General features: G+C 58.1%; 12 protein-coding genes across 12 annotated transcripts; 5 read left to right on the top strand and 7 right to left on the bottom strand.

The window, feature by feature from the left end:
• Positions 1-759: 759 nt before the first annotated feature.
• On the top strand, positions 760-4,836 carry VDAG_08553 (osmosensing histidine protein kinase SLN1; the record flags this gene model as incomplete). Its single annotated transcript, XM_009652862.1, has 2 exons — positions 760-3,491; positions 3,552-4,836. The coding sequence occupies 2 exons, from the start codon at positions 760-762 to the stop codon at positions 4,351-4,353; spliced, it is 3,534 nt and encodes a 1,177-aa protein (XP_009651157.1). The 3' UTR covers positions 4,354-4,836.
• Positions 4,837-5,016: 180 nt separating this feature from the next.
• On the bottom strand, positions 5,017-7,092 carry VDAG_08552 (choline transport protein; the record flags this gene model as incomplete). The annotated part of the gene is made up of 4 exons (XM_009652861.1): positions 5,017-5,906; positions 5,981-6,356; positions 6,432-6,782; positions 7,066-7,092. The coding sequence occupies 4 exons, from the start codon at positions 7,090-7,092 to the stop codon at positions 5,017-5,019; spliced, it is 1,644 nt and encodes a 547-aa protein (XP_009651156.1).
• A 532-nt stretch (positions 7,093-7,624) lies between these two features.
• On the top strand, positions 7,625-9,931 carry VDAG_08551 (copper amine oxidase; the record flags this gene model as incomplete). The annotated part of the gene is made up of 6 exons (XM_009652860.1): positions 7,625-7,971; positions 8,032-8,611; positions 8,664-8,789; positions 8,842-9,036; positions 9,091-9,740; positions 9,799-9,931. 6 exons carry the CDS (start codon positions 7,625-7,627, stop codon positions 9,929-9,931), a joined length of 2,031 nt encoding a protein of 676 aa, XP_009651155.1.
• Positions 9,932-10,109: 178 nt separating this feature from the next.
• VDAG_08550 (uncharacterized protein) lies at positions 10,110-12,151 on the bottom strand (the record flags this gene model as incomplete). The annotated part of the gene is made up of 2 exons (XM_009652859.1): positions 10,110-11,999; positions 12,068-12,151. The coding sequence occupies 2 exons, from the start codon at positions 12,149-12,151 to the stop codon at positions 10,110-10,112; spliced, it is 1,974 nt and encodes a 657-aa protein (XP_009651154.1).
• A 968-nt stretch (positions 12,152-13,119) lies between these two features.
• On the bottom strand, positions 13,120-14,231 carry VDAG_08549 (mitogen-activated protein kinase MAF1; the record flags this gene model as incomplete). The annotated part of the gene is made up of 2 exons (XM_009652858.1): positions 13,120-14,145; positions 14,226-14,231. 2 exons carry the CDS (start codon positions 14,229-14,231, stop codon positions 13,120-13,122), a joined length of 1,032 nt encoding a protein of 343 aa, XP_009651153.1.
• An 822-nt stretch (positions 14,232-15,053) lies between these two features.
• On the bottom strand, positions 15,054-15,945 carry VDAG_08548 (uncharacterized protein). The gene has a single exon (XM_009652857.1). The coding sequence runs from the start codon at positions 15,870-15,872 to the stop codon at positions 15,381-15,383; it is 492 nt and encodes a 163-aa protein (XP_009651152.1). The 5' UTR covers positions 15,873-15,945; the 3' UTR covers positions 15,054-15,380.
• A 297-nt stretch (positions 15,946-16,242) lies between these two features.
• On the bottom strand, positions 16,243-16,890 carry VDAG_08547 (AP-1 complex subunit sigma-1; the record flags this gene model as incomplete). Its single annotated transcript, XM_009652856.1, has 3 exons — positions 16,243-16,272; positions 16,353-16,627; positions 16,695-16,890. 3 exons carry the CDS (start codon positions 16,888-16,890, stop codon positions 16,243-16,245), a joined length of 501 nt encoding a protein of 166 aa, XP_009651151.1.
• A 1,440-nt stretch (positions 16,891-18,330) lies between these two features.
• On the top strand, positions 18,331-19,593 carry VDAG_08546 (glutamate-cysteine ligase modifier subunit; the record flags this gene model as incomplete). The annotated part of the gene is made up of 2 exons (XM_009652855.1): positions 18,331-18,356; positions 18,525-19,593. The coding sequence occupies 2 exons, from the start codon at positions 18,331-18,333 to the stop codon at positions 19,591-19,593; spliced, it is 1,095 nt and encodes a 364-aa protein (XP_009651150.1).
• Positions 19,594-19,801: 208 nt separating this feature from the next.
• On the bottom strand, positions 19,802-20,919 carry VDAG_08545 (exosome complex exonuclease RRP4; the record flags this gene model as incomplete). Its single annotated transcript, XM_009652854.1, has 2 exons — positions 19,802-20,657; positions 20,711-20,919. The coding sequence occupies 2 exons, from the start codon at positions 20,917-20,919 to the stop codon at positions 19,802-19,804; spliced, it is 1,065 nt and encodes a 354-aa protein (XP_009651149.1).
• A 551-nt stretch (positions 20,920-21,470) lies between these two features.
• On the bottom strand, positions 21,471-21,821 carry VDAG_08544 (uncharacterized protein; the record flags this gene model as incomplete). The annotated part of the gene is made up of 2 exons (XM_009652853.1): positions 21,471-21,652; positions 21,716-21,821. The coding sequence occupies 2 exons, from the start codon at positions 21,819-21,821 to the stop codon at positions 21,471-21,473; spliced, it is 288 nt and encodes a 95-aa protein (XP_009651148.1).
• Positions 21,822-22,174: 353 nt separating this feature from the next.
• Positions 22,175-23,897, top strand: VDAG_08543 (uncharacterized protein; the record flags this gene model as incomplete). Its single annotated transcript, XM_009652852.1, has 3 exons — positions 22,175-22,218; positions 22,278-22,697; positions 22,763-23,897. 3 exons carry the CDS (start codon positions 22,175-22,177, stop codon positions 23,895-23,897), a joined length of 1,599 nt encoding a protein of 532 aa, XP_009651147.1.
• A 740-nt stretch (positions 23,898-24,637) lies between these two features.
• VDAG_08542 (malonyl CoA-acyl carrier protein transacylase) lies at positions 24,638-26,028 on the top strand (the record flags this gene model as incomplete). Its single annotated transcript, XM_009652851.1, has 3 exons — positions 24,638-24,803; positions 24,927-25,569; positions 25,614-26,028. The coding sequence occupies 3 exons, from the start codon at positions 24,638-24,640 to the stop codon at positions 26,026-26,028; spliced, it is 1,224 nt and encodes a 407-aa protein (XP_009651146.1).
• Between the last annotated feature and the right edge of the window lie 809 nt (positions 26,029-26,837).

Here is a 26,837-nt window from a genome sequence, read left to right as displayed (position 1 = left end):
AACAAATTCAGTTCAGTCTCTCTCCCTCACGCCCTGGCGCCCCATCAATCCATCCCAATCCCCGTGCTCGTCCTCCCGCAGCCGCTGTTTTCTCCTTCCGCAGATCTGGCATGGGTGCTAATCCCCTTTTAGCTCTTTCCACCCAAAAGGTCTCTCGCTCACGCCGTCCTCCCGCCGTCCACCACTGGCTTTTGGTTCTTTTCTCCCTCTTCCTCTCGATACGTCCCTTTTCTTGGCTCGGAAGACCCCTCTTCAATCTTGGTCTCCCACCTCTCTTGCCTCTCGTCCGCAGTCGCCTCTCAGCCGTCAAGCTTCATCGGTCCTTACAGTCAGCTCTACAGTCCCCCTCCCCCTCCCCTCACGCCTGCGCCTTACGATACGACAACGATACCACCCCGACACTCCCTCGCCGCCCTCTTCCTCACCAGCATCGCATCTCGACATCGCCAATTGTCCGTCTCCCAACTTCGTAGCCTACCTCTCTATCTTGCGCCTTCGCAGAATATCCTTTTCTCGATCGGCACAGAGTAGCGTCGCGCATTTATTCTACCTTCACCCCACCGATATTTTGACGCGCGAATCTTTCGATTGGACTGGCAGCGATAATCTGAACGCGACTGGCATCAGCTGCGACACTCTCCCCAGCAGTTCACATCTCATTTTCCTCAAAGTACCCATTCAAACAGCGTGTGGACGTTCCGGCGTACGATGACTGCGAAACTGGGCCACCGCCTCACCCCAACTTCATAACCCGGCAAGATGGGCGTCCGGATCGCGATACGGGAACAACTGGCACTGCTTGTCGTCTTGGCTGTCCTTGTGGCCCTGATGATATTGTCAGTGCCCGTTTGGATCTATGTCAACAGCTTCGTCGTCGATGTCGAGAGCAACCAGCTTGCCCTGACGGCCTCTCTCAAGGCCTCGCGCATATCCAGCGAGCTTGAGTTGGTTCAGACTAACTGCCTTACAATATCCTCGCGGCTGTTGATCCAGCGTTCCATTTACGAATTTTACAACGGCAACGAGACGGAGCAAAATTGGGAAATAGCCAAAGCCGACCTCGAGAGTGCTCTCTCCGTCGGCTCGCTCGGTGGCCTTCTGCAAGGCCGCATCTACTCACGAAACTCGACCGGCAACAACTACGGACTCGTCAATGTCACGGGTGCTCGCGTCAATGAAACCCCGATCGAACTGCCCTACCGTGGGCCCAACAACCAGCCTGTGTTCCTCAGCGACACGGAAGAGGGATACCCTCCAGAGCTCTATCCTAATATCACCTACATCGATCTTGGTCGTCCCAGCCAGGTTCGACCAGAGGAGCGTGCCTACATCGCCGAAGCATTTCAAGGTGTTCGCATTTCTACGAACGGCGGCTTACTGCTTGGGCCGCTTATCCTCAACGAGACTTTTGCTCTCATGTCCATCTCTGTGCCGATTCGAGACCAACGAGAGAATAACTTTGTCATTGGATACATCACGCTAGTGTTCACATCGATATCGCTGCTCGAAGTCGGCAAGTCTCGGGAAGGGTTGGGCGACACGGGCGTCGTATTGGTGGTCGGTCCTACAAGCCCAACCAACCGGTTCGACATTACAAACCCGGTCAGCAACGCTACCTTCCTCCCTGACAGAGACAGGTTCGGGGACACACCTGTGCAGTTCATTTTGCCGCCTCAACCTATCGCCGGTCAGGCCGACCGACACAGCGATCGTAGGTATTTGGATGGCAACAACATGGAACCTTTTGCCATTGAGAAGTTCCCTGCCGTTCTCGACTCCTTCTCCAAGCGCTTCGACACGGTCAACAATGCCAGCTCTATGCTCTCGACGCACAACGAACAGAACGTTCCCGTCGCCGTTGGTTTCGCACGGACCAACACGCCTCTTGTCAACTGGACCGTTGTCGTCGAACAAGCAAAGTCAGAGACAGATGCGCCCATCTCGACACTTCGCAATATCATCCTGGGGTGTGTCTTTGGCACCGCCGGTTTGTTTATCATCTTCATTTTCCCTTGCGCCCATCTCAGCGTGATGCCCATTCGCAGGCTCAAGGCTGCCACCGAGAAGACCGTGGCGCCACCTGGCTACGAGGATGGCTATTACGACTGCGATGACGACGACAGCCCGGGGTCCGGTGACATCTCTTCACGCTCGCAGAGGTCCAAAAGAGATGGTCTCGCAGTGGCTCTCCTCAAGCTGGTGGGATACAAACCAAAGGAAAAGTCACCTTCGGAGCACGAACGCGAATCGACGCGCAGAAGTTTCAAGATCCCCGGCAAAGTCGATGATCGCAAGCACTTCATCTCAGACGAACTCACCGAGTTGACGCAGACTTTCAACGACATGAGCGACGAGCTGGTAAAGCAATACTCATCACTCGATCAAAAGGTCGCGGAACGAACAAGAGAACTTGAGATCAGCAAGAAGGCAGCTGAGGCTGCCAACGAGAGCAAGACGCTCTTCATTGCCAACATCTCACACGAGCTCAAGACGCCCCTGAACGGCATTTTGGGTATGTGCGCCGTCAGCATGGAGGAGACAGACATCACCAGGATAAAGCAAAGCCTGAAGACGTTATACAAGTCAGGCGACCTACTGCTCCATCTCCTCGAGGATCTCCTCAGTTTCTCCAAGAACCAGATTGGCCAGCAACTAGCCCTCGAAGAAAGGGAGTTCAGACTGGCTGATATCAGAACGCAAGTGCTGTCCATTTTCGACAAACAAGTGCGGGAAGGCCGTATCGCCCTCTCTGTTGATTTCCTGAGTTCCGAGGTCGTCGAGATCAACCCTGGCGTGGACAGAACCAGTGCAGAGAAGAAGCTACCCGCCCTCGGTCCCCACGGCATGGGACGACTCAAAGACATGTGTCTCTGGGGCGACCAACACCGAATTTTGCAGGTTCTCATCAACCTCGTCAGCAACAGTCTCAAATTCACGCCAGCGGAGGGCCGGGTGGAAGTGAGAATCCGGTGCATAGGCGAGGTGGAAACTCCGGTTGGCGGCGACGACAGCCGCACATCGTCCTTCTCCAAAGACTCGAGACGATTCGGTAGATCGCGTCACAGGCTGAACTCAAGCTCGGTTCACTCGGCCAGCTCCAAGGCGGGCTCTACATCATCGCAACAAATTCAGAATGCTAGTTACAAGGGCACAGCACTTACGATCAACCCTGCTGATCCGAAGGCCACACCGCATGTTCAGATACGAGAACGATCGCCCACACCACCGCCCCCGGGCGCCAAGCAATTCATGTTCGAATTCGAGGTCGAGGATACCGGCCCTGGTATTCCAGAGAACATGCAGCAGAGGGTCTTCGAGCCTTTCGTTCAGGGCGACCTGGGCCTAAGCAAGAAATTTGGCGGCACCGGTCTTGGTTTGAGTATATGTCATCAGCTGGCGACCCTCATGGGAGGTTCCATCACTTTGAGGAGTACCGTTGGAGTAGGCACGACGTTCACGATGCAGATTCCCCTCAAATATGTGAGGGACAGGTAAGATGCACATGTTCATCAGTTGGGGGCGGGACCAGCAACTAACATGTGACTCTACAGAGCGTCCAGCACTGCATCGAGCAGCGTCAAGTCAAGGCCACCTAGTCTAGATCTCATCGACGGAGGTATAGACAGCCCCCAAAGGAAGAGCGTAACTGGCAGCATGATCGCATCAGGTGACGAGATGGATCCGATCCAGCCCGGCCAGGAGACGACAAGACTCGTGGGTTTGCGACAACCTTTCTTCCCAGCATCTCCCACGCCGAAACCGGCCAGCAACACGAAAGATCAGATGGACGCCATTAAGCGCGCCATCGCGAATAAAAACGGCAAGGGCAAACTGCGAGTCTTGGTCGCCGATGACAACTCAACCAATATCGAGGTCGTCAGTAAGATGTTGAAGCTAGAAGAGGTCTACGACGTGACGATCGCCAAAGACGGTCAGGAAGCGTACGACCTGGTCAAGGCCAACATGGACGAAAACCTCCGTTTTGATGTGATCTTTATGGATGTCCAGATGCCTAACCTCGACGGTCTGCAGTCAACCAAACTCATTCGCAAAATGGGTTACAAGGCGCCCATTGTGGCGCTGACGGCGTTCTCGGAGGCCAGCAATGTGAAGGAGTGCATGGACAGTGGTATGGATGAGTTCTTGAGCAAGCCGATCCGGCGTCCAGCGCTCAAGCAGGTGCTCATGAAATTCGCCACCATTCCTGAAGAAGAGGCAGAAACGTCAAGCTTGACGAGGAAAACGACGCCTGAAGACGCCATTCGGGAGAAACCAGTGGCACATGAAGTTCCGACAAACGGAGCCGCGACCACACCAAGAGATCCGGAGAAGGTGAACGGGGCACCAAGGTGACCCCACACCCTCGCTATTTAATACACCTACTTGGCAGAGAGCATCGCCGACCAAGGATGCAGCAATATTTGGGTGTCGGCGTTTGGCTCCTCTGTCTATGATTCCCCTTTACCCCCTTTCGTTTTTGTAGATATTGTAGGTTCTGCCCGGATCGACACCGGCATCAGGAAGGGCATCGGAAACAAAATGGGACATGTGCGCAGGGAGGAGTCACTCATTTGTAGGAGCACAGGGTTGCGAGCAGAGATATCCAGTCATGAATGCCTTTTACTTTGTCCTTGCCAGTTTTTGAAAATCTCAGCACCGGGACTTTGGTTTTGGCATTGGAATATGCTCGAATTATATACGCGCCATGATGACGGGGTTGGGGACCACCCCTGACGTGTGCACATAGTAGTCTGGCCGGCAAGGCATATGTTAATTGAGGCCGTATGACGGGCTTCTGATACTTCGCCAATGGTACTATGAGTGTCTTTTTTGGTCAAGTTGATCTACTTCACAGGCGTGCCTTTATGAAACAGTGTATTCAATCCGCTGCCAATCTGACCAACGGATTCAAGCAATCATTCCGACAAGTAAGGTATGCTACGATATGGACCATAGGAGACTACAAAGAAATAGGCAGCGTTCGTTACAGTCAGAGTCAACCTGACAGTGTGATGATCAGTCGCGAGCTTTGGCTAACCCGACATGGCTCGACTTTGTGGCCAGCGCATGGCTCTCGGCCACCGCGAGCCCGTCATAGCTCTCCATCTCCCAACGCCGGGCCTGTACGTCACGCTCCGCCGAGCCCTGGGTGCGGAGGTACGTGACCCGCCCCCTGGCGACCCAGAACAGAAAGGAAACGAGCAGCATGACGCCAAAGACGGCGATGGCGTAGTTCATGTCGGTGGCCGAGGGGTTGGGCGAGCTGGGGAAGAAGAAGAAGACGGTCGTGACGGCGCAGTAGACGAGCGACACCCAATTGGCGACGGGGCCGAGCCGGCCGAGGGAGAAGTTTCCTGGCGGCAGCTTGTCGCGGTCGACGACGAGCAGGACGGAGATGGGAATGGCGTACGAGATGGTCAGGGCGATGGTGCTGACGGCGAGCACGGCCTCGAGGACCGTCGACGCGAAGGTGTAGAGCACGCCGATGAGGCAGACGATGAAGCACTGCAGCCAGAGGGCGCGCGCCGGCACCTTCCAGGTCGGGTCCACGTGGGAGAAGTACGAACCCCAGGGGAGGCCGCCGTCGCGGGCGAAACCCCAGGTCAGCCGCGACGCCGAGGTCATGACGCTGATGCCCTGGCCGAAGCCGTTCACGATGAAGAGGGCGACGAGCACGGTGCCTGCTGTTCGGCCTAGGGCGTCTTCGAGGACCTGGATGAAGGGGAAGCCCGTGGGTGTGTTGAGGACCATGTCGAAGTCTTGGATGCTGAACAGCGTGGCCAACATGAAGATGAACCCCGAGGCAGCGCCACAGATGACGGCGAGATACATGGCTTTCGGGGCGTCGCGACGGGGCGACGGCATCTCCTCGACCATGTGGATGACGGCGTCGAAAGCAGTCAGACCTGTCTGGCGTCAGAAAAGCGGGCGAGTTCACGCCACAAGGCGCCGCTGAGAAGTTGGAGTTGGAAGTACACACCATATGCTGACTGGATGAGACCGACAAGCCATGTCACTCCATCGGACCAGACAGTCGTATTTGTCCAACCTCCCAGGACGAAGGATGCTGGCTGAAATTCCAAGTCTGGTTTCGTCCCAACCGAGATAAGTAGTGCCAAACTGATGACGGCGAAGAGGGCGACGAAGCCAACGCCGACTCCATTGTTGAAGGAAGGTAGCGTCTTATCGCTACGGCATGCAATCAGGTTGAAGCCGTTGAAGAATAGAGTGATGGCAATGTAAACCAGGAAGAGGGTCCAGCCACGGGTCGCCCACGGCCAGTCAACATCGAAAATGACCTTCATGCTGAGGAGAAGCTCGGTCATGAAGGCATTCTGCGACGCCGTCAGGGCCCACTAGCCGAACGTGTTCGTCCAGGCGCACATGTAGGAAAGCAGCCTCCCAGAGGGCGCATCCCAGAGGCGAGAGACCCAGTATGCCTGGCCCAACGCAGTGGGCATGCTGCTGCACATCTCGCCCAGGGACACGGCGATGCAAACGTTGCAGAAGAGAACGAGGAGGATGCCCCAGAAGATGCTGACGGGACCTCCGGTTTCGAGGGCGGCGGACAGGTTCTGCGCAAAGACGGCCCAGATTCCGAGGACGCAAAAGGCCATGGCAAGCATGCTCACGAGGCTGGATTTCCGGGTGAGCATCTGCTCGTGGCCCAAGGCAGCCAGATCCTGAGCATCAACATCGCCTCGTGCCATGCGACCTTCCGCTTTGGCTGAGCCTGCGGCGTCGACTTCATGTATGAGGAGACAGCCGACCGCAGCAGCACCCTCCCAGACGACGGGTATACTTGCTATCAAGACGGCATTGCTACCCCTCAGCTACCCCTACCCGTGACAACCGTCTCGAGGGTCGCGATAAGGCGCCAGCTGCCAGGATGACATTTGCGGAGTTCCAGCCCATCGTCGGTCATCGCGGGGCGTCCTTCGCCCATGCGTGGTCATGTCCGGCAGATAAGCGATGTGTGGGGAAGAAGCGTCCACGCAATGGCCGTTGGCCTCTCAGCTGCCAGACTTGCCGATCGCTCAAAGAGGAAACATAGCCGCAACATACGCCCAGTTCGAAGATCGCTAGGCCCATGTTGGCAATTTTCTTGTAGGGACTTGAAGAAGGCTGTGTTCCTGTATTCCGCGGACAGTGTAACCAGCTAGTGGCGCTGCGTCCCTCACCAGCCGTGCCATCAGATGAGCTCTTGCAAGGTTTCGATATTCTGATGATCATCGGACCAGCAGGCGAACTACCCATGACGAAGAGCGCCGTAGAAGGCAAAGCACACCGGTCCGTGCATGCGTGCGGTTAAATTTCCCGTTTTGTCCTAGAGCGCGGTGATGGGCAACGATGCCGGATCGGGCAACTTTCCCAACATGGCTGGCCGACATGGCTGGCCGGGGGCTCCGCTTGGGCTCCGCCCGGGGGTTCGGTATCGGCGTGCTTTACGTAAAGTCCGGGACAGCTCCTCGGCTGTTGGTCCAAAGGCCATGACCCTCTGTGGGAATATGAATAAATCGTCGAGTCGAATTGGACATCAAGTGTACAATTGAATTTTGGGGAAATCAGAGAAATCAGAGCTCAAAGTGATACACAGAACATCAGCTTCCGAACCGCTCAAGACATGGCTCACTCGGCACCACATCCCTTGTCTCCTCTCACTGGAGAGGAGACAAACCGGGCAAGTGACCTTATTCTGCAATCATCCCCAAAAGAGGTGATTCAGTTCCGCATGATCTACCGCCAGGAGCCGAAAAAGGCCGACCTCACTGCGTTCCTGAGCCTCGAGCACTCGGGGTCATTGCGGCCTGACTCTCCGCGGCCGCCGCGTCTCGCAGCAGTGCACTACGTCCGGGCTCACCAGGCGGCGGACCGAAAAGCGGACGAGATCGAGGCAGTCGTCGATCTGGATCGCGGCCTCGTCGTCAAGAAAGACGTCGTGGGAACAGAGTATCTGGCCGGACTCAGCACGTAAGATTCTCCCTGAAATCCCCCATCTGGGGCAGAGAGCTCTCGCTAACGAGAGTTCAGATGGGAGTTTGACATTCTCGTCGAAAAATGCGAGGAGTCTAGCGTGCTCAGCGAAAGGGTGGCGCAGTTTGCGCTTCCAGAAGGCTTCGAAGTCGTCATCGAGCCGTGGCCGTACGGAGGCATGGACCAGCCGGGCGGCGTGCGCAGGTACTTCCAGGGTCTCGTGTACGCCGTCGACACGCGGTCCGGAAATCCCGACTCCAACTTTTACGCATTCCCTCTGCCCATCATCCCGGTCATGGACTTTGAGAAGCGCGAGATTGTCCGCATTGACGAGCTCGCGACAGGCGGGGCCGGTGATGATCTCGTGCCCGCAGCTCCGCGAACGGGCGCCATCCTCGACCACTGCGCTCCGGCTGAGTATGTTCCCGAGTTGTTGCCCGGGGGGACTCGCAAGGACCTCAAACCGCTCAGCGTCGTTCAGCCCGAGGGCCCGAGTTTCTCGATCAAGGATGAGAGTCTTGTCGAGTGGCAGAAGTGGCGGTTCAGGGTCAGCTTTAACCCTCGTGAGGGTGCCGTCATTCACGATGTCTACTACGATGACCGGAGCGTGTTGTATCGCCTCTCGATGAGTGAAATGGTAAGCCAGTCTAGTCTTCCGATAGTAGACGAGACCCGACTAACGGTTCAAGACCGTGCCATATGCCGATCCTCGGCCGCCGTTTCACCGGAAGCAGGCTTTTGACTTTGGTGACGGCGGCATCGGGCATGCCGTCAACAATCTGACTTTGGGCTGCGACTGCCTGGGAGTCATCAAGGTAAAAACCACAGAAGGCTGTGGGATCTTGTTGCATCGCTAATGACGAGCAGTACTTTGACGGTGTGTTGTGTACCCCCGAGGGAAAAGCGGAAAAGACACCCCGTGTCATCTGCCTGCACGAGCAAGACAACGGCATCGGCTGGAAGCACACAAACTGGCGTACCGGCCGCGCCGTATCAACTCGCCGCCGAGAGCTGGTAGTCCAGTTCATCATCACGCTGGCGAATTATGACTACATCTTCAACGTAAGGCCCCTCAACAGCTGGGATTTGCAGGACATACCGTTAACAAAGTGCTAGTACAAATTCGACCAAGCCGGCGCCATCAACGTCGAGACGCGAGCGACGGGCATCGTGTCGGTGGTCAACATTGATGCCGGGAAGACGGCGCCCTGGGGTACCGTAGTGAACCCGGGCGCTCTGGCCCAGAACCACCAGCACATTTTCTGCGTTCGTATAGATCCCGCCATCGACGGCCACGAGAACACCGTCGTCCAGAACGAGTCTCTACCTGCGGGGATGGATGCGCGCACCAACCCACATGGCAATCTGTACGAGGTCAGGGATACGCCGTTACTGACTTCGGTAGGCGTCGACGCGTGTCCGGAGAACAACCGCATCTTCAAGATCCAGAACCTTGCTAAGAAGAACCCCATCTCTGGGCGGCCCGTCGGCTACAAGATCAACCCGCCGCCAACCCAGAGAGTCCTTGCCAACCCCGGCAGCACGCAGGCGCACCGGTGCCTGTTCGCGCAGCACCACCTCTGGGTCACCAAGTACCGTGACGGCGAACTCTACGCTGCCGGAGAGTACCCTCTATCCAGCAAGCGGGAGGCAGGCGGCGTCGCCGACATGGTGGCGCGCAATGACGATCTTTTGCAGCAGGATGTGGTGTTGTGGAGCTGTTTCGGCCTCACACACAATCCTAGAGTCGAAGACTGGCCTGTCATGTGAGTCCATCTTGGTCAAGTAGTCTCCTGCCCGCACGTACAACACTGACGTCAATAGGCCCGTTGAGATTATGGAGCTGCACATCTCGCCCGTAGACTTCTTCACGGCAAACCCCGCCATCAACGTTCCTAGTGGGAAGGATACGACGTCAGAGCTCACAAGTGGCTGTTGTACGCGGCCTAAGCTGTAGGGTGTACTTGTAATCAGGAGACTTGCGGTGGTGGGATATTCATATATGGCGCTGGGTATACATGTCGTTAGTTTGAGCGAGCTACCTGTACAACACGCGCAGTATCACAGATGACCACATGTACAACTACATCAGACAACTGATTCGATACCGTGGCTCCACTACGACATGTCAGACCTCAAAGCTCCCAGACTGTACGGGCTGACAAGCACTCACCTTTCCTCACCCAGTGCGGCCACGGGAGCCCTGGCTCGAGATCTCTGATGTCCCAAATTTGACGGAGCGCGCCGACAAGGTCACCCCGAACATAGGTCACGCCCCCAGGATCGCGAAGCCTCTGAACAATGGTATCCCTCATCATCTGCTCCATAGCCTCGCAACCTGCGATGAACAGAGGAAACACGAGAGCGAAAGAGACTCGCGAGTCGACGGGGATCTTGGAGACCTCATCAACGATAATCTGCGTTTGTCGGCGAATAAGTGGCGCCGTGGGTGGGAGGCCGTGGATACGAGCGTAGAGGAGGACGGCCCCCGCCGCGTACATGGACTCATTGAGTGCAAGAATGGCTGCAGGGTCTGCGCTGCCCAAGGCTGAACGCGATACGTTGATGTCGCGGTCTCGAGCCTGCAGCAGCATGTCTTCCGCTTCCGAGACGTGAGCAGGCCAGGAGGGGTCGGGCTGGATATCTCCATCCTCGAGCTCCAGCTGCAGGAGTTGCGTCTCCAGCAGAAGGCCTATCCTGAGCAAAGGATTGACGAGACGTGGGGAAAAAGAGTATATTGGATGACTGACCCAGCGCTCGAAGGCCCGCGAGTAATTCCGTTGAATTTCGTTCTCACTCATTTCAATCATACCACAGACGTGCCCTCCAAGCGGGCTGCTGGGCTGCTGCAGAGAGCACAGCGTGGACACGACACTCCATCGGAACTCTGTCAGAGGAACTTCGGGGAAGGATGTGGTGGCGTTGGTTGTAGACTTGGTCCGCGTCAGGTATTGGCTGACAAGCAGGGAGGCGACACGCAGGTAGTCATGTGGCTCGGTGCCGTACCAGTGCAGCAGTGTCGCGGCGCTGATCATGGACAGGAGGCCACTGTCGTCTGTGTCTCGCGACATTTGCGCGCTCAAAGCCAGTGCCGCCTCTGAACTGGTGAAACCTTTGGTCGCTTCAAAGTCGGATCGGCCATGGCGAAGCTGGTACTGCGACGCTGCGAAACAGAAGATGGCGCCGCGGAGTGCATCGTTCGAGAGCGCCATGCGTGGTAGTGTCGTGATGTAGGGGTGTTGGAAGTCATACAGGTGCCCGACGTCTTCCCAATCGACACACAAAAAGTCGGCTTCAGCGATGCTCAGGAAGTACTGCCAGAGGAAGCGCCGCTCCGACGAGGCCAGCATGTCAGGAGGCCAAGGCATGGGGCAGTAGAGGTGACGAGGGACAAACTCGGCGGACAGCTCGAAGGTGGAGCTGGCGCCCATGTTCCTCAGACTGCCGAGTAGCGCTGCCGCGTCTGGGAACATGTCGTTCCTTTTTGCAATTTCTAGAACATCGTCATCAAAGGGTGGCATTGTCAAGGATGAGGGAGGTGTGCTGTTGATGGCCTCGGTAAGGTCTGGGCCAGTGGCAACACCACCGGTGAACATAAGCTGGCTGGGGCTCGTAAAGATGGGCACTGGACACTCGTCTCGGGGACGAGAGGCGCCATGGTCGTTGCTGCCATGCAAGGACTCTGCTGCGAGATGTGGCAACAGAGCATTCGGGAGAGCCGTGACGATGCCCGTTGCGATTTCAGGGTTCGAGTCGGCAGCCCAGAAATCCAGGTCCAGGTCTCCTGAAGCCCCTGGCGATGACTGGGAGGCTCCAGAGTCTGACACCGACCGAGCATTCGACGTGGCTGACAGAAGACTTGACGGCAGGGTTTGCAGCTCTGGCTGCGAGGGTGCTGGTCGTGATAGTGGTTTCTTAGGCACCGGGCGCCTCAAGTGCCTCGAATCAAACACTGCCGGCGTCGAAATCTTGAACGTCTGAAGCTCGCACTCCTGCCCATGCTTGGCACACTGTGTGCATTGCGGCTGTTTGTGATCACACTAGGTAGATAGGCAGATGATCCATCAGCTTCATCATCAAATGCAGTGCATACCGCAGGAGGAGGAGGGACGGCGCTCACCCTCCGCTTGCTCCGGGCGCACTGCAAACATGCACCCCTTTGTCTTCCCTTGGGCATGAGGGGACCAGGTCTTGACTGCCGACGCAGTGGGAATGGATTTCCAGTGTGTGGAAGCTACCTTACGCTGCACGATCTACACATACGCGGGGAAGGACTGCTGCTATATGGACCTGCCCAAGCTACCGTGCTGGTGGCGCCTGCCTCCTACCCATGGATTGACCGGCCCGGTGTTGGAAATGGTGTTCGTTAGTCATCAGCTCTCTGTTTGTGCCGTATCGAGCTATTCCACTTCGCCCTTCATGATAGCTATAACCAGCACGTAGAACCAAAGACCGCAGCAGGTCGAGACGAGGCACCATAGGCTTCGTGAGAACAATGTCATTTCGTGTGCAGCCAGATCCTGGCGAACCGTACTAATCACAGAGTCGAACAAGAGTCAATACAAAAAAAAACACGGCTGATCCCCCCCCCCTTTGCTCATAACAAAACTGAACGCCTAGAAACACCTCGATACGCCGCAGTCACGGCATCCGACCGTGCGTGGACCTGCTCCAGACACCGCCGTGACCTGCCCCTGCCCCGCCCCGAGGCCATGCCTGGGAGCATGAGGATCGGCACCGTTTGCCAGACTCCCGATTTCTACCGTTCCCCCCCCCCCCCCACGCATTCTACCCGGCCCTGCCGAGTCCTTCGTACTTCGTCCTTCGCGACGATGCAGTTGGAAAACCCCCCCTAGGATTCCGGCCAGCGCCACCTGGCGAAGAAATAGGGTATCATTTTCATATCATCGTATCGTGGAGACTTCGCCATCTCATGTCGTCCACCCAAGCCCCTAGTCAAAGCAAAAACCCAGCCAGTTGATGGCGGGCGTTCGAAGAAAGTGAAGAAAAAATAAGTCAGACTGATTGCAGCCGTGGAAACGATAGGATAAAAAAAAGAGAAACTGAACCCAGCGAGCATCAAAGCTTGCCCGCGCACACACGTTAGCAGAGGAGGGCCCTGCATGGGCCGCGAAACCCGGGCTCCTAGATCTCCATGTGCGCAACGACCTCCTCTGACATTTCGCGCATGGGACCCTTGCCGCTACTCGAATCGTCTTCATCGTCTTCGTCGTAGTAATAGTTGCCGTCGCCATAGTCGTCTTCCGAAAATGGGACGAGGTCACCGTCTGCCCCGCGGTTCCAGTTGAAGTCGTCGCTCTGTTCGTCATCGTCGTCGTGGCGCACGACCCTAGCATCACGATCGCCCAGCCAGTACTTGGCCCGCTTGTTGCCCATTGGAGTGTCGACAAAATGATTGCTCAAAGGCCTCTTGCTGCGAAGACCGTCGGACGCCGGCATGCTGGCCCGCAGAACTGGTGATTGTGATGAGACGACGGGAACAACGCGCACGTAGAGGTAGGCGACACGCTTCAACGCCCGGTTGAAAAAGAAGTAGTGACTCGCCCAAATGGCGGATTCCTCCTCCTCGAACGGATCGGTCTCGGGTTGGTAGGAAAAGACGGTACACTCGTTAAGTCGCATTTCTTTGTTGATCATGGCCCAACAGTGGGGCCCCCAGACTGAGTCTGTGAGCGACGAAGAGTTGATGTCGCTTGGTCGGACGTCCGGATGTGGTCGGACGTTCTGCAGGATGGAGTCGAGATTGCCGATGACGCGTCGTAGGTTCTTCTCCCGCTTAAAGTCACCCGGCATCAGAACGTTAGAGAAGTCGTAGTGTTGATGGCTGGCGTTCAGTGTCGCGATGAGGTAGGCAAAGGTGCGACGGCTGGACAGCTCGGAGAGGGGACCGAACGCGCTCGAATGCGAGAACAGCTGCATATTTGGTGACGTTGCCATCATGGCTTCGCGGTCGGGCGGTGACAGGCTGGCGCCGAGCTTCAGCAGCGCTTCGTGTTGTGATGTCAGGTCATCGTTGATTGTCTTGAAGAGTTTCTTGTCGGCGCCGGTGGATTTGGTGGTATATAGGTCGCATCCACCCGTGACATTGCAGTCTGGTGTGTTGAAATTCAGGGCACTCGCGACCGTATCGAAGTCGCGGATCGGTAGGTACTGGAAGCGGGCGTCAGTATTGAGGGGTACGAGCAGGCAAAGGTGCCTCGAGGGGCGCAATAGCACCCAGCGCAACACACCTTCATGCTGGGCTTGTGATGGCCGAAGCGACTACGAGATGAGCGCGCTGTGAGCCGATGGGGTTGATGGAGGAGAGCACGAAGCGGATGGACGGTGAGGCGGTGGTAGCTGTTGTCGTCGTCGCGTAGGGTGTCGGGTGATGTCAGACAAGGTCAGGCCAAGTGGAGTGTCGCGATGCGCCGGATGGGGGCGGAGCCGATGCCGGTCTGGCGCAATAGCGTGGGTCGGCTGTCTTTCGTGCGGTGTGTTGAGGCGAGAGTTGACGATGGAAATCAGGTCAGGGCGATGATAATTGGATGCCAGGCGGCTTAAATGGTAATGAAGTGAAGAAGAGGCGTAAAGGTTATTCGTGTCGAAACCATGAGCAGCCTTTGTGCTGCAGGAACCAAGTCGGCGATAGGGCCAAAAGGGTAGAGTGGCAGACGTGAAGCAGCTTTTGTACTTTGGCCTGTGAGGGTAAGAGGCACCTAGACAGGGGAAAGTGTACAGCGGCTGTTGAGCATTTCGCATGCGCAGCCGCGGAAACTGGGATCGAGGCGCCAAGGCGAAGCCTACTTGCCTTTGTGGCAGAGTGTCGGCAGATGGGTGAGATGGAGGGGGAAGGTGATGATGGAAGCTGGACGGTCGCAGGGTTGGGGACCAAGACAAGGTCCAAACAGACGACGACTTTGACCGCACCGCTGATACTGGCTGGGTAGGTAGACAGGTGTGCAGCCCGGGCTGGCTGCTGGCTACCTTACGTTACCGATAGCTGATTGCCGTGCGATGGACGTGCCAGCAGCTGTTGCGTGGGCTTCCGGGTGCGGCTGCAGCACTGTCATGGGTACGCGGGGGAGGGACTCGCATTGTCGGACAGGGAAGGGATAAGGGGGATGGGTCCTGCCAATCCACTTTGACGAGCGGGTCCGCCAATGGCGCGGGGCATTGAGGACGAGTGACCCCTTTGACCAGTCGGATAGTCAGATTGGAGTAGGTGGGTGCGTTCCTTTGGCCAGGGGCGTCCCACGACCACAGGCTAATGATGTTACTGCCAGGCGTAGCTCGGGTTCTTGAGGAGCTGCTAATCTGTTTCCGACGTTTGTCCTGGTGTGTGCGCGTGTGTGTTTGTGTGCTGGTGAGAGGAGGACAGATCGGGTCAGTTCAGGCTGGGTCAGTCAGACCGGGTGGGAGAAGATAGGGTGCAGCAACATTCGATCGCTGCTGAGACGGGACGCGGGAGGAAACGACAAACGAATGGGACCGTCCGTTGGAGCCACGGGCGGTGACCAAAGCACGACGAATCTGTCGAAAACTAACCGGTGGGTAGCTGTGAAGCAATAACTAAGTAATGGCAGGTCCAAAGCGGAGCGCGTTTCGTAAGGCAAGGCAAGTTGGTATCGTATATTGGGGTGACCATGACACATGTCATGTCGCAGCAGCCCACCCATCCCTCGTCCGCAGTCTGCCTGTCTCTCTTCTTTCGTGAGGCATGTGCTGACCTGGGACTTAAAAAAGGGATGCAATGAGCTGTCCGGCATGGTGGAGCTGCGGCTCGAGCGACATTTCGCCTCTGGTGAGGAGCCGCCACTGCCACCAACGCCTGCCACGTGTTCTTTCTCTTGGTTCTGATAGAGGGCGGTTGTCCGCCCTCCAAGATCTATGCACATATTTCCAACCCCAACGGAGCCGTTCCATCTCGGCCATCTCGTCGGTTGGTGTCCCAAACGGACGTCGTTCTTCGACTCTGCCCCTGCTGCTGCCTCTTGCTTCTGTCGTTCGGTCTGCTGTCGTTCATGTCGTTGGTCACGTTGGCTGTTGGCCAGGTTGTTCGGGTGTCTCACATCAAGCCTGCTTCTTTGAGCGCATGCTCGACCTCTTGCGAATCCTGTGAGACCATGGTCGAGTCCATTAGCCAAGGAACCGTCACCACGCGACGCGCCGTTCATCCTCCGTCGGGTGACGTCCTGCGAGCAACCCCAAAGGCACGACTCTGGGCAGGTGCGGGGACGTAGAAGGGTGAGGACAACTGAAGAGGCCTCAAAGGATCTTGGTAACCTCGTCCTCAACCTGGGTGGCGGGGGCACAGGGTCAGCTCTGACGCCAGGCCAGCAGCGAGGGGTGCCACACGAAGCTAGACGGCCACATACCTCCATATCTTCGAGTGCATCCTGCTGCGAAATGCACCGCAGCACGTTCTTCTTGCTGCTCTCCTGCAGCTCGCCGGCCAGCAGCAGCTCATCGAGGATGTAATACGCCTTGGTGAAGGAAAAGATGATGTCGAGTTCGCACACGTTGCCGTAGTACTTGTCCATTTGTTCGACGTAGCGATGGATCACCTCGAGCGTGATGAGTTCGTTGTCGTCCGAGTCGGCACCGGCGATGAAGAAGAGAGAGGCATATCGGCGGTAGACGATCTTGGAGTCTGCATGCCGAACGTCAGATTTCGGGGGTGTACCACTTGTTTGCGTTGGCTCGTGACGAGGACCGACCTTTGTACTCGAGAAAGTTGCACATGCGAGTGCGGCGCGCCAGGACCAGCTGGGAAACATCTTTGACGATCTTGGCCTTCTCCTTGGGCGAGAGGGTAGTGAACCATTTGGCCAGACGCTGTGATGATTCCCTTGTCAGCACAAGGCGCCATGGCTTCAGGAACGGGGTTATGTGATGCTTTGGCTGGATGAACATACGACTTTGCCCTGTCTGGACAGGAGGATCAAGTACCTGTGTCGTCTCTTAGCCAGGATGTCCGGTCAGGGGTCGCCTCGTCGGCTGCCGCGCGCGAGTGAGAGAGGGCAGGCCATACTGGATCGCCATGATGTAGACGATGTATTGCACACCACCTGCACCTTGGGACGTGAGGGGAGGCGGAAGGTGGAAAGAGACCGCTGACCCAGCGAGGTACGTGGAGTTGAGGCTTTTCCAGGGATTCAAGCCGAGAGCTGACGTCGCTTGAGCAAGGTGAGCTGGTAGGCTGATGGTGGATCTGACAGGTAAATAATTCTGGGCGTGCTGGCTGTGGTTGAAGCGGACCGTGGTTGGCGACGACCTGAAGTGTACTGGACTGGACAAGGAGGCAGTTGAGAGCTTTCGAATGCCAGCCAGCTGTCCCCACCTTGCTCCCCTAATGGCTCAAGAGCTAGCCTCCGCGGTGTCCTTTTCTCGAGGTGCAGGGTCCTTCCAGCCCATTAACCGAAGATTTGCCATCCTCGGCACGAGCATGGGGGCGGAGAGAGAGAGAGAGAGAGATGGAGGGGATGGAGGGGCACACGACGGCCGAGCGGCAGAGGGTTACGGTCACTGGAGGCGCGCTGAAGACGCTCACAGGCCCGTCGTGGTGGGGGTAAAAGCGCCAACGACCGTGGGCTGGCAGTGTGACGCCTCCAAGACATCCCACGCTGCGCTGCACCAGAGAGTGCCTGCAGAGTGGCCACAGGCTACGGAACGCGCTACCAGTGGACTACAGCGCCGGGTGCTGCCATGATGCGTCAGCCTGACTCGTCCAGTGCGGATGAAAGACGGCATTCGGGTTTTTTTTCATCGTCAGCTTTAGCTATCGGACAAGGATGGCATGGGGGTTTGTTGCAGCGGGGGGGCGCCTAGGTGCGCTTTGGCAGGAGATGCTTTGGCGGCACGACAGGCAAGCGCGTCATCTCGACTTTTGTCACTCATCGCATCGGCCTTTCCCCCCCCCTTCGCTGAATCTTCCATTATTAAGCCAAAGTCGCGCGCCCTCCGCATACGGCGAGACCGAGAGCAGGCACTATCGCGAGGTCGACTCAGCCCTTTCCTTGTCACCTGGAGGACCTGGAAAGACTGATTGCTTATTATTACTATTACCTTGGTGGACTGGAAGGCTTTTCCCTCGGCCTTTCTCTCCTTCCCCCCAGCATATTAACTTTCCCATCTCAACGCTCGTCTACCCCTCCAACCCGTCTCTCGCTCACACCCATATCCCTTCTCATCTGAAGATTATCGATTGCGCAATCCCGCTTTCACAAGGCGACACATCCACAATATCCCGATCCGTCGACAGCCGACGCCCGAGGGCGCCAGTATTACCCCTCGCCTGTTTTGCATTATCTCGTCGTCCCGGCTTAGAAAAAAGGACGTTCGTCGCGATCCGTCATGACAAAGCTCATCCTCTCCACCGGGTTCGTACCGCCCTATCCTCTCTCTTGGTCACTGCAACATTGGTCGCTGGAGAATGATGACCAAGCGACCGGTGACACTGTAATGACGAGTACTTGTGCTGTGCAACAGAAGCGGGGGACAATCAGAAAAGAAGAAAAAATTGGCTGACTGACTTGCCCCACGAACAGGAACATCGTCTCGGGCGGCCCCTCCATTATCCGCAAACCCGGCGCATACCGTTCGAACCTCGAACTCACAAATTCCCTGCGAAGCAATTTCCTCGCCGCCCAGCAGGACTACTCTGCTGCTGCCTCGCCCGAGTCTGAGGCTGAAGTCACGACCCCGGCCGAGACCAACGGGTTCACCAATCGTCACACCAGCAATGGCAACAGTACCAACGGCCTGAATGGCCATGCCAATGGCCATATGACCAATGGCAACGGCAACGGCCACAGCACCAGCAACAGCAATGGCTCCAATAGCCCGCGCTTCGACGCCAACGGCCGCCCGCGCCTCGATATCTGGACAGCCCACGAGGATCATACCGACACGCTTTACGTGCCCCGCATTGACTGGGATCTGGCCGGCCTGCAGGAGGAGCCCTCTGCTTACGACGTCACGGTCAAGCTCTTCTTCCTGCCGTCGGCCTCGGTCGCCGACCGCGCGCGTCATGCCAGCGAAGCCCTGGCCCTTGTCCGCCGCGAGCTTAACATTGAGCGCGTCGACCTACTCATTGCCAGCTTTCCCGACATGTCCTTCGAGGGCGACTGCGAGTGGGAGGCTGACAAGCGCAATGCCCAGCAGGGCGATGTTGAAGCCGAGGCCGCGACCTGGGCTGTCCTTGAGGATCTGCAGCGTCAGGGCCTTGTAAGCAACCTTGGGATCGCCGAGTTTGGCACCGAGAAGCTTGCGGCATTCCTCAAGAGGGTCAACGTCAGGCCAGCCGTCGACCAGATCAACATTCACAACTGTTGCAATGTGCCGCCGCCTCTTATTCAGCTGGCCAAGGCCGAGGGCATCGAGTTGCTCGTGCACACAGACTGCACCAACGTGCTGCCCAAGGGCACGCTGCGCGAGCTGCTCGGCCACGGCCTGCAGGGCGCCGGCGTTCTGGCCGACCCTGTGGAGGGACACGACGGCTTGCGCGGAGAGCTAGAGCCCCAGTGGGTCGTCAAGTACACGGCGTTCGTCAAGAATCGCGGCGTCATCGAGAATAAGGGCTACTTTGCTGGTGCAGAGCTTGCCGCGGCGGCGTGAGCGAAGGGTCATATGACGGCAACAACGAAGCGGAACGGAGGATTTGGGCTTTGATATACCACACCCACGCCGGGACAGTCGATTTTACTAGAACAAATGCATAGCGTGATTTGGATGCCTTGAATTTTAAGAGGTACTGGCTTTCAATGAATACTATATTAAAGTTGTACCTTTTTTTTTTTGCCTCCACGTGAACCACGAAGAGCACTCAGGCCTCGCTCGCGATCATGGCGGCCGCAAGCCTCTGCCCCCTCTCTCCGCCGAGGTAAATGTCGTCCTCGGCACTCTCGTGTCCCATGTCGACAGCAATCTGATACCCAGTAGAGACCGTGTCCTCGTCCACGCGCAGGCCGTTCTCGACGAGGGCCATGATGACGCTGCGTATGCGCGAGATCTCGCGCATCGTCTCGGTATCGATGCGGTCGTTCTGGCTCGAGTAGACGTTGGCGCTGACCGTGTCCTCCATGCGGTTGAGGCCGACGACCTCTCCGGCGGCGGCGGCGCTCTCGCCGTCGGCCTTGACGAGCTTGCTGATCCAGATGTAGCCGTTGACGCCGAGCGTGACCTCGATCTGGTCGGCGCCGCGGGCCGAGGCGTCGACGGCGAAGCTCTGCCTCTTGGCGCGGACGACGCCGGCGCCGCCGCCGCCGGTGCCGCTGACGGCGCAGAAGAGGCCGTTGCGCAGCTTGCCGTAGCGCAGGGAGCGCGTGTGCAGGCTGGCGCCGCCCTCGGCGTGCAGCGTCTGGACCTCGGCGACGAGCAGGTCGCCCTCGGCGAAGAAGGAGCGGATCTGCAGCTCGTCCGTGTCGGTGCGCTTGCGCAGGATGCCGCCGGGGAGGTTGATGGCGGAGATTTGCAGCGTCGCGAGCTGCGAGGCGCCGACGTCGACGCGCCACCGCTTCGGCTGCACCTCGACGATGCGCCCGACGACGAGGTCGCCAATCTCGGGCGTGTAGCGCGCGCGCAGCGGCCGCACTGACAGCAGCTTGTTGGTGCGGGTGATGGTGCCGGCGACGGACGACACGATGGAGCCGTCGGCCGCGCTGACGTACGTGCCGTGGCCTCTGATCGATGATTAGCACGATGATCAGGCAAGTGGAACAGAGAGATGTGGTACCGCATCCACTGGGGGTCGTCGGTGATGACCTCGCCGGGCGTCACGATATCATGGTGGCCAGCGTTGCGGGCGCGCTTTGCGGGGCGGCTCATGTTGAGGTCGCCATCGAGATCGACGCCGCCGCCGTCGTCTGAGTCCGAGTCGGATGCATAGACTGTGTTGGTGTGAACCTGCGGCGTGGGTTTTGGCGCATGGATTGTGATGGGCATATTGGGTATGGGGGCGGCAGGGTGTGCCGTTGACGAGGGAGGTGAGCGTTCAGATGTGCCCTGTCAGGTTGAGGTGCAGTTCTTGTATGTATATGCGTCGTGGTATTTCCGCTGCTGAGAAGATGGGGTTGTGAGGTTGAGTGATGGTGCTGGGTGGGATGGACTGAGCTTGTGAAGTGAAACTTTTTTGGAGGTGAGCTCTGAGACTCCATTTGGCAAGTGACGGACTTTGGACCTGACAAAGGGTGCACTCGGATCCATGGGTCCTGTGTAGTTTCACAAAACAGCATGCACAACACCCGGGGATGCTCAGTACGCGATTAGAGTCGAGAAAATAAGACAGTTAGATTTCTTTCTTCTACAATGTTTTACAATATCATTATGCGTGGCTGTAGCACCGAGCTGTGGGCAATAACGCCGCCAGCTGCCTCTACAGCTTCGACCCCCTGCTCGGAGCATCGTCACTCGGGTGCGTATGTCCCCCTTTTGGTATCTCTATCTTCTTGTACAAATATCCCGTACATCCTGATGTTTTGCCTGGGCATAGCGCTCTACTTGAACAGCCTCCAGATGCCCAGGTAGGCGAGTCCCAGGGAGATGCCCGTCACACCGAGCTTGCGACTCCGCATGCCGAACATGGTTTTGCGCTGCAGCAGAGCCGCTCGCTGCTTCTCGAGATGCGACATGCCGGTCAAGTAGTTGTAACCAGCTAGGCCAAGGAAAGCGCCGCCGCCTGGTGCCATCAGGTTAGCAGAGGTGTGCAAGAGAGGCATCGTCACGGGCAAGGCAGACGAACCGATGACACGGCACGACGTGCAATCATCGCCACGGTCGGCGCGCAGCAGATCGTTGAGGTTCTCAGGCTTGTCGAGAGAGCTGAGACTAGGGACGTCGCCCGCCATGGTGAGGAGCAGACAAGGCGAAGTGGGATCGAGAGTTGGGTGGGAGATGGTGGTGCTTCGGCGAGTGCTCGACGGAGACAAGAATACAAATATGCGACCAGACGGCACAGCACTGCCTGCCACTGGCAGCCAAATGTCGCAGTTCTGAAGCTCCGACCGCCGATGTGGGGCTGTCACCGTGGGCATTTCATGTCATCATGTTCCTGGCAGGAGCTTGCTGCCCCCCGCCATGGCACGATCGATCAACAGGCCGACCACTGGACTTCTCTCCCTGTACCTCGCCTCGCCCTGTCTTGCCTGCTTGACACCCACCAACCAGCCTCGCAACAACCCCGCGAGCGGCCCCTCGAACCATGAGCGGTGTTATCGAAGCGCTGCACATTTTTGATGAGCACAAGTCAGTCCGTCCCAACCTGAGAGCCCTGGCTGCCACGAACGCCGCCCTGACCCAGCCAGCCACGCCGTCCTGTCGCACACCTACACCGGGCGGCCGCTCTCTGCCCAACACCTCCTGCCTCTCTATCTAGAACACCCCGCGCCACGGCCCAACCTCATCTACCTCCCGAACACGAACCCGCCGACCCTCGTCTTCAGCCTGCACCATGCGAACCTGCTGTACATCGCCACGTCTTCGCAAGAGGTCGAGCCCCTGCTCGCCCTCGAGTTCATCCACCGCGTAATCGACGCATTCGAAGAGTTTCTCGGCGCACCACTGATAGCGCACAAGATTGAGAACAACTACGATGTCGTGGCCCAGCTGCTCAACGAAATGTGCGATGCCGGCATTGTCAACACGACAGAGCCCAACGCGCTGCGAGATCTCGTCGAGGTCGAGGGGTGGATGGGCAAGCTGCTCGGCAGCATAAACCTCCCAGGGTATGTGCTGGGCAAGAGACGATAAGAACAACAGCAACAAGGGCATACCGTCTGACTGGTGACAGGAAACCCGGCAACCTAGCGACGAGCTTCTCCAACTCGAGCGCCCCCTCTCTCATCCCTTCCAACACACCCGCGCTGCCCTGGCGCCGCGCCAACGTCCGCCACACGTCCAACGAGCTCTACGCCGACATTGTCGAGACGCTCACCGTCACGCTCGCTCCCTCGGGCCGACCCCTCGCCGCCTTCGCCAACGGCACGATAGCCTTCACGTGCAAAGTCTCTGGCGTGCCCGACATAGTCCTCAACCTGACGAGCCCCTCGGGCAAGCACAATCTTGGCGGCATCATGGACCTGCCAGTGTTCCACCCCTGTGTGCGGCTGGCGAGGTGGAAGGAGAGGCCTGGCGAGCTCAGTTTCATCCCGCCTGACGGACGCTTCATCCTGGCGGGCTACGAAGTCGACCTGCTGCCGTTCACGGGGGGCCAGGGTGGCAACCTCAAACTGCCCGTCAATATCGAGATCAAGACAGGGCTGGGCCCGGTGGGAGCAGATTTCGAGGTCCGGTTGCACGTGAACAAGATGATGCTCAGCTCCGGCGGCCCATCGTCTTCATCCTCGAGCCAGTACGGCCGTGGCGGACCGCATTCCGGGTCGCCAGGGGCGCCGCTGCTCGAGGAGCTCGTCATCAAGGTGCCGCTGCCGGCGGATGTGCGAAACCTCTCGGAGATCCGGCCGAGCAAGGGCGACGCGAGCTACAACCCCGGCGAGAAGCTGCTCGAGTGGCATGTGCCGACAAAGGAGCTGCCGTCGAGCACGTCTTACTTTGGACTCCGGTGCACCGTCGTCGGGCAGCTGCCGGACAAGGACGAGCAGGAGCTCGACCCGTCAGGGTTCGGGTTCGGCGCAGAGTACACCTACAACGAGCCGTACCAAAGCGCATCGAGCAAGACGAGAGAGGAGGCCGCGGCGGGCGACGAGGAGGAGAGGGGTGCCAAGAAGGTGGCACAGAACAAGATGCTGATGCCGACGTCGGCGTCCGTGAGCTTCTCCGTCAAGGGATGGCTCGCGAGCGGCATCAAGGTGGAGAGCATCATGATTGACCCGAGGAAGAGCAAGGGGCTCGGTGACGGGGTTAAGCCGTACAAGGGCGTCAAGTACCTGACGGTCAGCCACGGCGGGGTTGAGATTCGCTGTTAGTCGAGAGCAAGCGGCCTGCTGGGCAAGCGGCCTGCTGGCCAATGCGGACACCAAACATTGTTGTATTGGCTCCTCGCATCTTCATTTTTCCAAGATGACCCCCATGATTATATGATGCCGAAAAACCAGTATCACAGACTAGGTATCTAGCTCTTGGCAGATTCTCAGTGGACCGCCATATGTCCGCACGCCCCTTTTCGTTGCAAGAGCCTCTCTGATGGTTCTTTCCCAGGTACTGCGGTCAAGTACCTCAGTTGCTTACCTTAGGTACATAGGTAGGTACCTAGGTATGTACGTAAGAAGACGGGTGGAATGCGGGGAGCAAGAAGGCCCCACTGGATTCCCCCTTCCCTCCTTCGGGCCACCGGCTGCAGGCGGCCACTAAACGATCAGTGCCCACCCACTGCCACTGCCCCCCACCGCCCACCGCCCACCGCCCAGGGCTCTGGCGTCACGCGTCTCGGCATGTGCTGGGGGCCTGCCTCTGGGTTGACCCGGACCTCGATTCCCGACCTCGACCCTCATGCTTCATTGACCAGGAGCTTCAACCCGCTAGGCCGGGCGCCGTTGTCCCAATCCATTACCATACCTTACGCAGCCGTCGTCGAAGCCATTCATTCTAGCAGCAGCAAGCATTCTCTCCTACACCTCTGCACCCTGTCACCTCCGACCACCAGGGCTCCCCTCCCATGATCGAGATCCCCTAGACCTTGCGCCACGCCTCTGGCGGGCACATAGCCATGACTGCTCTCAGGGTTCCTCTCACGAGCCGCCGCATCGTGAATGCCTCACGAGCTGCCTCGAGAACACCAACTACACCAGCGACTGCCGCATCTGCCTCCCAACATGTTGCCCGTAGATATGCCTCCACGGCCAAGAGGCCGCGGACGGCACTGTTCTTCCCAGGTACGCATCTCTGGCGCTCTCTGGCGGCTCTCTGGCGCTCTCTGGCGGCTCTCTGGCGCTCTCTGGCGGCTCTCTGGCGCACCACCCCTCTCCAACCTCCTTTTTGCTGACTGCCGCTCCCAGGCCAAGGCGTTCAGAAAGTCGGCATGATGACCCCTTGGATCGAGGCCTTCCCTGCGACCGCGAAACCCATTGTCGAGGAGATTGACCACTGCCTCGGCTACAAGCTCTCCGACGTCATCCGCGACGGGCCTGGCAAGACCCTGACCAAGACATCCAACGCCCAACCCGCCATCATGGCCACCTCTATCCTTATCCTGCGCATCCTCGAGCGCGAGTTCGGCTTCGACACCCCTGCCCGCATAGACGTCACCCTCGGCCACTCCCTCGGCGAGTTTGCCGCCCTCGTCGCCGGCGGCTACATCACCTTTGACGACAGTCTCTCTCTCGTCCGTGCCCGCGCCCGCGCCATGGAGGATGCGACGCGCGCTGCCATTGAACAGCACGGCGGCGAATACGGCATGGTCGCTGTCATCACCGAGCCCGAGTACCTCGACAGCCTCGTCGCCGCCGTCGACCGCTTCGTGCGCCCCGGCGGTTCCCAGGGCAGCAAAGCCGAGTCCAACTACGACCTGCCGCCCTTCCAGCAGGTGTCCATTGCCAATGTCAATTCCAAAAAATCAAATCGTCCTCAGCGGCGACGTGGCCCGCATCAAGACCCTTGTCACTCACCTGCGGCAAGTTCCTCGGCCACGACGCCCGCGACGTTCGTCTGAACAGCGACAGCCCCTTTCACAGCCCCATCATGAGGCCTGCGGTCGCCACCATGCGCCGCCTGCTGTCCGGCAAGAGTCGGGTGCCCGGGCGCGAGGGCGACGACATTGTCACCTTTCCTGGCCGGCTGCCGTGCGTCAGTAATGTCAGCGCGAGGCCTTTCGAGAGCAAGGCCGAGCTGCAGGATCTCCTGTCGAGGCAATGCCTCGAGACGGTGCGCTGGTGGGATAGCATCAAGTACCTCGACCAGGAGGAGAAGGTCAGGAGGTGGGTCGGCATCGGGCCCGGCCGCGTCGGCAGAAACCTCGTCGGCAAAGAAGTCGGCATGAAGGGCCACGACACGGTCAAGGGTGGCGGCGTGTGGGCCATCACCGACCCCAGCGATATCGAAGAGGTTCTCCGAGGGCTAGAGGAGACAGAGAGGGTGACGGATGACGAGATGAATGCCTAAAATCAGGGGCTCTATGGTAGGATGCGGTCTGTAGGATTGGTTGTGAAGCCTCAAAGAGGGCACTGGGCATATGACGGTTTATCGATGGAGTCCGCGAATGCGATGGTTAGCCTAATAAACTCAGGGCTATTTGGCTCAGCGACCTGGCGTATTTACATGTCTGATTGGGCAGTTCGACGGGTAGCCTGTGTTGAGGGAGCTTGGTTGTATATTGGTGGGACATGAGCACGTGTGGTAGCTACGATGTATCAAGGAAAAATCTTGGATGCAGAGGCAGAATGCTGGGAACCCACCCCATTCTCCTCTGAGGTTATTAAACTTTGGGCTCTCGTTCATCGGCGACAACTGGGCTGAGAGGTTCGTCTCGCGACTCTACTACAATCATCGTCCACGATAGGCCCGACGCGACGCAGGGATCACATCAGTGCTCACCTCACATGGCATGAAGTTCTCGCTGGGCCTTTTATGGCAAATAAACACCCTCTGAGCAAACACTCACATGCCGAAGCTCCCTCCCGAATCATGTTCGTTTCGACTCACACTGCAGCGCATAGAAGATCCTGAACAGCGGCGCCCCAAGTGACGATGGGCCAAAATACAGAGCCAAGCAACACAAGAAAATTGTATGTCATTGCTTCGCCGCAGCGAATACGTAGGTAGGTTTCCTCCACCGTCTTGGGGAAAACCAACAGCCAGACGAGACCCGTACGACGACTCGGGCCTAGTATAATACACGAAATAAGTCAGCTCAGAAAACGCCACCGCCCTTGTTTCTCGCGTTTGCTTTTGGTTTTGTCGCCCTCATCCAA

Source organism: Verticillium dahliae, genomic scaffold (assembly GCF_000150675.1).
Source record: "Verticillium dahliae VdLs.17 supercont1.21 genomic scaffold, whole genome shotgun sequence".
Lineage (NCBI taxonomy): Eukaryota > Fungi > Ascomycota > Sordariomycetes > Glomerellales > Plectosphaerellaceae > Verticillium > Verticillium dahliae.
Note: the sequence above shows the minus strand (reverse complement) of the source record. Positions and strands in the feature narration are given on the sequence as shown.

Coding starts and splice junctions, on each gene's coding strand:
- VDAG_08548 (XM_009652857.1), bottom strand. CDS start 15,872: ATGTGCATAGATCTTGGAGGGCGGACAACCGCCCTCTATCAGAACCAA.